The sequence below is a fragment of the Mastacembelus armatus genome, chromosome 11 (assembly GCF_900324485.2).
Source record: "Mastacembelus armatus chromosome 11, fMasArm1.2, whole genome shotgun sequence".
Taxonomy (NCBI): Eukaryota; Metazoa; Chordata; class Actinopteri; order Synbranchiformes; family Mastacembelidae; genus Mastacembelus; species Mastacembelus armatus.
In genome coordinates this window covers 21,620,203-21,629,858 of record NC_046643.1, presented here as the reverse complement: position 1 = coordinate 21,629,858, position 9,656 = coordinate 21,620,203, and the positions used below count along the sequence as shown (strand labels likewise).

At 42.2% G+C, this 9,656-nt stretch overlaps 1 protein-coding gene across 3 annotated transcripts; it reads right to left on the bottom strand.

Moving 5' to 3' along the window:
- Positions 1 to 887: 887 nt before the first annotated feature.
- On the bottom strand, positions 888 to 6,423 carry LOC113126789 (CD209 antigen-like protein A). 3 transcript variants are annotated; one of them, XM_026300931.1, is made up of 7 exons: positions 6,249 to 6,423; positions 5,581 to 5,697; positions 3,828 to 3,917; positions 3,662 to 3,724; positions 3,224 to 3,366; positions 2,326 to 2,423; positions 888 to 1,284 (listed from the first exon to the last, which is right to left on the bottom strand). In XM_026300931.1, exons 1-7 carry the CDS (start codon positions 6,406 to 6,408, stop codon positions 1,167 to 1,169), a joined length of 789 nt encoding a protein of 262 aa, XP_026156716.1. In that variant the 5' UTR covers positions 6,409 to 6,423; the 3' UTR covers positions 888 to 1,166. The 3 variants fall into 3 exon arrangements, with proteins under 3 accessions (XP_026156716.1, XP_026156717.1, XP_026156718.1); XM_026300932.1 differs by lacking the exons at positions 5,581 to 5,697; positions 6,249 to 6,423 and adding exons at positions 4,221 to 4,331; positions 4,657 to 4,881; XM_026300933.1 differs by lacking the exons at positions 5,581 to 5,697; positions 6,249 to 6,423 and adding an exon at positions 4,657 to 4,881.
- Positions 6,424 to 9,656: the final 3,233 nt, after the last annotated feature.

The following is a 9,656-nucleotide window of genomic DNA, read 5'->3' as shown; positions in this document are numbered from 1 at the left end:
CATGTCACATTGACTTGATGTCAATTTTAGGACCATGTCAAAATTCCTGCCCATTATGTTTTGTCCACCTCTTTCTCTGCATTCACCCACATTCTCACTTCTTCAGCACCCTGGAAAGTTACAAGACCTGCCATTCTCCATCCAGCCACCAGATGTCTCTGGATATCCATCCATGATGCCATCTTAAATGAACTTTGTCTGTGCCTCCTGTCAGCTGACCCTCTGCTCACCAGCACACCTGCTCCTTATCCCCTGATCACTCTCCCCAGAGTTCCAGCTGTTCCTGTCTCTTCCTGGATTTCCCTGTGTGTCCTGGCTTTGGATTACTCAGCTGTTCTGGACTCTACCTGGATTTTTCGTCTGTTCTCTCAGATGGTTTGCCGTGATCGAACAACTTGTGTGTTTCACTGCACATTGCTGACTTGGCCTCCTGTTTTCCCTGCTTGGTCCTTGTTGGCTCCGACTGTGTGTAAGTCAGTATTTCCATTAAGGTGGTTCTTTACTGAATCTGTGTGTCTGCACTTGGCTCCTCTGTCTCTGGTTGTTGTGTCTTAGTAGAAACATGACAGAGGCCTTTTTCCAGCTGCACAGACACTGCTGCATCATCCTGACCACATGTTTGTATTTTCACAAAGAGTTCCCCAGACACACTGATGATATTAGACAATGCATTTGGTGAAGAAGCCTTTAATAGTTTGTTGGTTCTTTACAGTATTTTCTAATGTGGTTAATGTGACACATGTTTAGATGAAGAAAAGATCCTGGTCCAGGTAAAATGAAGCAGATACTAACTCCAGGTGTATCAGAGAAAATGAAGAAGACACTTTGAGCAGTTTGAGCAGCAACAGACTCATGAATGAAGCAAGTAAAGCAAAGTAAAGACAAGCTGCAGTTCACTTTTATTCTAACCCTTCTGTGGGACGACAGAGTCAGTGAGTGCACATGTAGTTGTTGTGTGGACGACTTCCAGCCCCACTGCTCTGTCTGCACCATAGAGCACAGAGGGACAATGTCTATGGAATCCAGATGGTTGAACATGTGAACTAATGGAAGATGACTCTGAGGCTCATGCAGAGCTTTTCATAGTTTGGTGTCTTTGGTCTGATTGGACAAACAGCTTCATCCCAACAGTCCACAGCCCTCTGTCATCAGCACGACTAGGAAATCTATTTCTCACAGATCCAGGTCTTTTTATAATTATAACTTTGAGTCCATTTTCCTTGTTGGTCACAACATGATCCATAGGACCCGCCTGTGGGTTTTCCATGTCCTGTTGCCCAGAACCTGTGGACAAATGAAATATAGTTTTAAACTGGGCTGAAACTCCTGATTATTTTCATATTCACATAAACTTGAATCTCACTTTGAATATTTCAGATATTTTCCATTATTTTTAGGGGATTTGCAGACACCTCAAACACAAAGGATTATGAGTATGAGTCTGGTCCCAGATGTGTTATGAAAACTGGATCCAGGACTTAGACATGGCATCCAATCATTCCAATGAAAGTTACTCTGCTCATACTCCTCAGACCTTTTCTCTGGTCCTGGTCTGACTTCTGGTTTTTAAGCTCCCTGCACATGCTCAGTAGGGTTTCTCTGAAACAGCTTTAAAGGTTTGACCAATTTTAAATCTTAATGCTTGAAAAATGAATGACAGAGAAGTAATAACGGAGCTGGTGCAGTTTGAGGTGTTCAGTCAACAGTTGGACTCTCATCAGTTTTCAATGGTCGTCTATGAGGAAATGACTTTGTGTGTTGCAGGGATTTTAGTTGCAGTACCTCAGTTTGCCAGCAGGACAAACTGGTTGTAAAGCTGCTCTCTTAATCCATCCCTGGGACTAATGGTCATGTTCTGCTTTTTCCTTCATATGTTCTTCCCTTTCTAAAGAGCAGAGAAGAGGCAGGTCGTCCTTCATGCTGAGCTAAAGTTAAAGGACCTGCAGTCACATTTGTTTGACTTGTGAAGTTGAGAAGCAGTTTGTTCTTTTCTGTCTGAGGATACAGAGCAGCACACACGTTCAATAAGCTGAACTGTGACCAGGGCTTTGAAGACTTTCTGAATCCTGACTCTTTCAAACTGAGTCCTTGTTACTGGACCTCATCACAGACTGCAGATGAACAGAGCTCAAGTCCAGCTCTTCATTCAGACACTCAGTTTTCTTTTCACGTTCTTTCATTGGATTCAACATCTGCAGGTTGTTCCAAACCAACACTGAGAAAATCCTTTGAACATGTGTTGCTGTCCTGCCTTTAACACATGGTTCTGTTAGTTTCCAACAATGACTTTGATGGCACTGAAATAGAAACAAAACACTGGCTCACGTTTCTGTCAGCGCTGATCCGTCCAACCATTTCCATGTACTTTCTCTGAATAGACCGATCCAGGACTGTCCCTTCATATTCAGCTTTCTGACAAATTCCTAATAGTTGACAAGAGACAATAATTATTTCTCCATTCATAATTCAGTATTTCTGTTGTAGTAAAATCGTCCTGTGAGTCTGTCTGAAGGAAAAACTAAATCTGCTGCAACTTTTCTTTTCCTCCATGGAGCATAAATCAGAAACAGCCAAAGAACTGATGAAGATCAGCTCCTCTCATAGACCGACCGTTGTCACAGTAAAACCAAAGTTAACATGTCATTTTATCAGAATGTGTTTTTCAAACCAACACACACATTTGGAGGGTTTTTGAGATATTGAGAATGAATTGAATAATGAAATATTTCCCTTACATGAACTTTTGTCTCTAAATTCTCTGAACCATTAGAGCTCAGTTCATGCAGAATCAGTCAGACCTCCTGTTTTTGTCACTTTAACCAAGACTTTTGTGTTTTACTGCAAATGTGCAGTGACCTAAACCAACTCCAAATCCAAAAATACCAATCCAGGCCTTAAAATCTCCAGTATGTGAAATAATAATATCCATGGCCTTAAAATCAGCTTCCATGATAGTTGATGTAGAAAAGCAGCAGTGACGTGGACCCAAATGCCTGTACAGTCCACACAGGCAGAGCAGGTTGAATTCCAGGCCCTTTACTAGAATCACTAGTCAGTGAAGAGGTTTCCAGTTGTGCAGCCTGAAAGCTGTTTAACCAGGCAAATAAATCCATCAGGGTCCAGACAGGAGGCAGGTCCCAGACTGGCAGCAGGTCAGAAACACAAGGAACAGATCACTGGCAGTTACATCAGAGATCTCACACACAGTAACAAACACACTCACCTGCTCCTCTTTGCTGTTTATCGACACCAGATCAGCTCCTTTGTCTTGACAGTCTGTCCTACTTTCATCCCAATATTTCATCTCAGTGAATTTAAAGTAACAGCTGCATCCAAATCTCGTCCATCCTTCAGGACACCACTTCCCTTAATGTGAGACAAGTTTTTTAAAGGCAGTTCATGTCATTCAGTGTCAGACTGATAAGACTTGTACTTTCACTGTGTAGGTTCAGATCTTTCTGTCTCCACTTTTCACTTTCAGGTTCTTTACTCTGTAAATACGACGTCACTCTCATTTGAAGTGATTACCTCCAACACAAATATCCACACAGCAAAACTGTTCAACTACATTAGACAGTTAGAATTCAAAGTGACTCTTCAGTGATATCATAGAAACTGGTTTAATTCTGATATTTGATCATAGTTTTTAAACTTTTCTCACCTTCAGTTTTGTCCTTCAGCTTCTTCACTTCTTCCTGTAACTGACTGTTGTCGGCTGCCATGTCTTAAGAAAATCAGCAGCAGATAAAACATGAAAATGTTGATGCAGTGTGAAGTTGGATCATGTGTTTTATGGTATTTGCCTGTTAGTTTAAAAAAAATCTGACTTGCAGTTTTATTCTCCAACAGTGAGTAGTTTCTGCTCAGGTTGTTGATTCTGATCTTCAGCTGCTCGTTTTCTAATTTCACTGAAACATCTGATGAGAAAAACACCAGAAGAAACAGACGACATCAAATCATTCTGCTTTATAAAGACATAGCTGAGTTACTTCCTGTGTTTTATTAACCATCACAGTCACAGTTTAATCTAGAGTTCAGTTATTTGTTGTGCCGACTGTTCTTGAACCTGCCGTGTGTTGAGCTCACTCAGGGCGTCGTCACTAGAGAGGAAGTGACTCTGCGGTGGCTGAAATACCAAGTAAGACCAGGACCCAAACAAAAACCTGTAGTTTGAATGTGGAAAACCAAAACAGTGAAGACAGTGGAATAAAAGTCCTCACAGCGTATGATGATGGCAGCCAGAATCAGCAGATACAGCACTCCCAGAGCCACTGTCCAAACTCTGAACCTGCTTCTTTTCACAGCTGGAAGCTTCTTCTCACTGTGTCTTCCTGCAGAGGCCAAATCCACAGACAAGACACTTTGATTCAGCTCTTTGTCCTTTATTCCTGTCATTGAATGCATCTGCTTGCTGCCAACAATGACATTTGACCTGCACTTTGACCAGATTCCAGCACAAAGTGACCTGATACTGACTCACACAAGTTGATCCTCTTTGTTCTGCACTTACAGGAACTGGACTGGATGATACTAGAATTGTTTTTTCTGCAAGAGTCAAACTGAAAAGCTCCAGTTTGTGTAAAAATCCTGTCAAATTGCAGCCACTAAGACTCAGCATCAGCTTTTCTCTTCTAATATTGATGATTTCAGACTCACCAGCTTGTTGTAAGCCAACATCAGTGAGCTGCTGTCCATCCTGGCTTCTGTCTGTCTCTCTTGTGTCCTCTGGGACTCCTCTGATATATTTCACCCTCACATCTGACACAGACTGAATGTCTGCAGACATGTTGAGGGACAAAGAGCTAAAAAGCCCCTGAAGCTGTTTTGGACCAGTCTTCACTGTCTGTTTCTGTCTGAGTGAGGCAGCTTTCAACAGGACATGACGGAAGTAGCAGCAGGTCCACCCACAGCCACAGATACTTGAAGCACTTAGTTCCTGTTTCATGAAAACCTTCATTTGTGTGTTATAAGTTGAATTACTGGACTATATGATCCATGCAGAGACCAGAGAAACAAAGAGCTGAGCAGTTTTCTGACACAGGAAATGTGACGTGTGATCTGTGCAGTTTTTTAGGTTTAGACTTGATGAGGAACTAACACCTTCAACATGTTCTGATGTTCAGTCGTATGAACATTCACTCACTCAGACTTTTTACAGCAGCTGCACTGAAAACTGTCAACTGTTGTCACCAAGCAGATGAATTCAGTTAAAGGAATAAAATAATTAGAGCTCAGTGAAAAATGCTGAATGAAATGTCTCTGTGTATTTTGGCGTCCTCACATTTTTACACAGGAGGACGACGGTGGATTGTGTGTCTGTTTCTTACAGTGGAGTTGTGTTGTGAAGGGATCACTTCACAGGCAGTTTGGAGAGGAGGACTGATCACAGCCACCAATGACTCTTTGCCTGGACATATGTCAGTATTATATGAAGACAGACTCAAATCAGGGCAGCAGGGCAGTGATGTTGGGGGGAAAGTGTCATCACTGTGCTTCACAGACCAACAGTCTCTGTTTGGCATCATGTGAACTTGTTTAGTGTTTGCTGCTAATGAGTTGAGCGGGCGTGTTGAATCTTACAGCGTATGGACAGGGAGATGATCCCAACCATCATCAGAAGGCACAGCACTCCCAGACACACTGCAGCTCCTCTCAGAGGTTTTCTTTGGACTGGAGGATGGTTCTGACTGTGTGGTCCTGCACAGGCAAAGCACACAGAGCGAGTTTAACCAAACACAGCTACACTTATTACCCATCATCCTCTGCTTCTACCATTAGACCTTACCCTCTAGCATCATTGGTTAGATCTGTGGCTGTGGTGGCGTCTTGTCAACAGCCTGTCAGCAGCGTCACTGATGTGACAAACTATTTTAACACCTTTTGTTAAACCACTGATCTGACAGTTTCAGTTATGATGAACCACTGAATTTTCCACCTGACACCCTTGAATTAAAATAGTCTTCAGTCTGTCTTAGCTCTACGGATGTGGTCATTGTGCACGTCCCACTTCTTCCTGCCTTGTGGTTGCTCTTTGTGCTCAGTGTAAAAGTGTCTTTCCCAGAGTTGAAACAACACTGGTCAGTTAAATGTTCCATTTGATAAAAGCAGCAACAGAAGACGTGAAAAGCTGTGGTACTGTACATTTTGTCAGCAGCTTGTTAACAGAACATCATCCGACTGACTTTAGGAAAGACTTCATACTGCACATGTCGCTGTATAGAAACTAACGTACTTAGATAGTCACTTACCTCCTTCCTCAGACTGAAAACCAGTGGGATCATCTCTGACATCGTCTGCAGTCTCGTAGATCTGCACCTCCCTTTCTTCCCACTCTCCATCTTCCTCCACCCTTCTGTTGTGTCTGACCTTCCGTGAAACATCTGGTTTGGCATAAATATCTGAGGACATCTTTAGAGGACTGAGACAGCTGATCAGCAGATAAACTTCACTTTCTGTTCCCACACTGTGTTGACTGGCTGCTATGCTGCAGTAAAACCTGTGTCCTAGTATAGTAAACTCTGTTAAACTGTGTAAATCCAGATGCTGCTGTTGGGTTTCTTGCTCCGTGTGATTTAAGAACATTCAGGAAGTAGCAGCAAGAACAGTATCGCTCACACCCCACCCCTTTACTTTCTTATGCCAGGAAGCTGCATCGTCCAGTCTTTGCATTGATGAAACTATTTAGACAAACTATAAAAACCATGTGAATCTAAAACTTTGGGAAACTGAAAGTATTTTCTAAGTTTTTCAAAACAGCAAGAGTTTGGAAATCCAACATGCATGTGTTGGTAAAAGACGTGAGCACACACCCACACAGAGCAGGTTATCAGGAAATGTTTTTCTCAGCAGCAGAGCAGTGTAGTGTCTGCAGGTCAGTGCAGCGAGGAGCCAACACTGTTCACTGGACAAACTAAACACAAATCTGATCAAAATCATCCTGATTCCAACTTTCCTGTTGACATGGACATGGATCTGATGAGAATCCATTTTCTTTGAGCTTCATGTTTATTGTTGATTTTATTTGTCATCACTTGTCTGTTTTCAGTGAAGAGGGCGGTACAGATTGATATGAGCATTCTGGTGCCCCCATGTGGTTGAGCTGTATGAAGTTTTCTGTCCTGAGCTGTACTGAGCCTAGTCAGTGGCCACTTTGACCTTTGACCTTTTATATATGAGCCACAGTTCACATTCAGGAACAGTATGATCCATGCAATGGAGTTGGAAAAACCTTTTCAATAAAGTGAGAAACTCAAGTCCTGCTGAAAATGTTGTTTGTTGCAGAGATACAAGTTGTGTTACTCTGCAGCAGCACTGTGCAGCACTTTGCTGAATGTCCACACACTATTAATAGAGACACAGAGAAACAAAGAGCTGAGCAGTTTCTGACACAGGAAATGTGACGTGTGATCTGTGCAGGTATTGAGGTTTAGACTTGATGAGGAACTAACACCTTGAAAAACAAAGGTCCAATGTGGTTTGTCAGTGTTGACACTGAAGCAAAAAGCCACATTAGAGAATATAAAATAATTGTTATCCACTTTATCTGAAACTCAGTAAACTGCTAAACCTGTTTTCATCATGAATTCATCTTGTGTCCAGCTGCAGCCTGCTGATTCCCCACTACCTGTTGGTGTCATTCACCTGTCCTGGACGAGTGCTGCAGGAAGTCGCTCAGACCCACAGGACGCTCACAGTCCTGCTGCTGTCACTCTCTGCACATGCTTCCTGTAAAAGACCCAGCTCAAGATGGCGCCAAGTCAGTCCGTTGTTTGTGTGTCAGTGCCTGATGTCTGAGTTTTTGTGTTTTTATGGGCGACATTTCACATCATTTCCACATGAATGTGTGTTACTTCTCAAGAACAACGTCCTCCAGTTAATTTGAGGATTTTAGATGATGCATTTGATCAGGTGTTTTCAGATTACTAGAGCACTGTAAACCCAGACTGCTGAGGCCTAGGCCTGCTCGGGATCCACTTGTTGGACTGCAGTAACCAGGGGAGAAAAAGGATCTCTGCTTATCATCTCACTGTTTTCTGCTTCATCTGCACTCGGTGAGCCACCTGCTGTATTTTCCTGCTATATTTCCAGCCTAAACAAGGAATCAACAAACAATGTGTCCAGTGTGGTGGCTTTGATTACTCTACCTGTCAGGTGGTTTCATGCTGACAACAGCAGTGAATCATGGACTGGAATATGACACAATGGTCCCTTCTCTCTGGATCTCCCCATACTCTGTTACTATACCATACTCTGATGTCGCTCCTTTTTCTCACTGGCTCACTACTGGGCTTTCTACTGGATTGAAAGGGGGTCTTCCCTATGTTCCCCGTACCTTTGTCCCCATGGTGTTTCCTGCTCCTCGTGTGTTGGTATTTGAGCACTCTTGAATCTGGTAAGCTACACCTAAATCAATTTAGCACCGTGAAAATCACAGGCAAACATAAACAATAGGACTTTTCCATCAACACCACATGGCTCCAACTTCATGTAAGATCTAATCAATGGTGATCATTTTGGTTGATTTGCAGTTATTTCCACATTATATGTCTAAAGTCACAGTCAGACAGTGACAAACTGATGAAACCAACAACAAACAGATGCCCCATAATTGAAACCCGTTGATTTTTGTTTGACCTTCGTTAATGTCCGGTTGAAAATCTTGTAAATATAAACATGGTTGGCAAATAGTTTACCGGGGAACAAAAGGGAAGACGGCAAATCTGCCAGGGTTAAATTTCCACCGTAACATGAAATGAACAAAATTCAGAGTCGTTTTAACACTGAGCCGATAAAAACTAATTTAGAACAATGTTATGTGAAGTTTATTTACTGGACTACGAACATTTTCAAGTGTTTTTTTCCTGTTTTAAACCGTTTTTGGTCGAAGTGTCCGATTGCTAGCATAAAGTGTGTATAGCATGTGGTTGATTTAGCGCGATACGACAGTCGGGAGGATCTTACTGACACTGCGAACTAATATCCGTGAGAATTTTTAATGAAGGGGGTCTTTTTCTTTCCAATGGGACTTGCTGAAACTCGTATAGGCCTACTGACTTTAGGGTGGACCCACAGGCAGAGAGCAGGAGCTGTTCACCTGTTGGTGATTGAATCAATGGGCACTGAGCTCCAGCAGATTTTGTTGTCATTAGTCTATTTTCTCTGCTTGGATCATTCACAGGAAAGTCATATTGAAACGTGTGTGTGTTTTTCTAGCTGCATCATTTTGTGCATCCATTTTCTATTTGGTTGTATGTGACGTTCTGTCTATTAGAAAGTAGGAATATGCTGGTTCCTGTTGAGTATAACGGACTGAGCAAATGGGTCAGGGCACCACAGACAGAGGATGTCTACAATGATCCTGAATTTCTCCAAGGAAGTTATTTAAGTGGTGAAAAGTAACCTCTTTGACTCCAGTACTGGGACACCTTCTATTTTATTCTTGTTTTATTGCTGCTTTATTATTATATGACATTTGGATGCAATGCACTTGCTTGAAAACAAGACCTGAGTGCTTTTTGCTCTCTGTTTGCATATCCTATATTTATCCATGTCTTAAGGGTGTATCACTGTATTTTTAACTTTAGCTTCTCTCTTTTAGTGGAGGCAAAACTTGGTTTGGCAAATTTCACATCCTTGTTCCTGAAGGATTGTGCAGG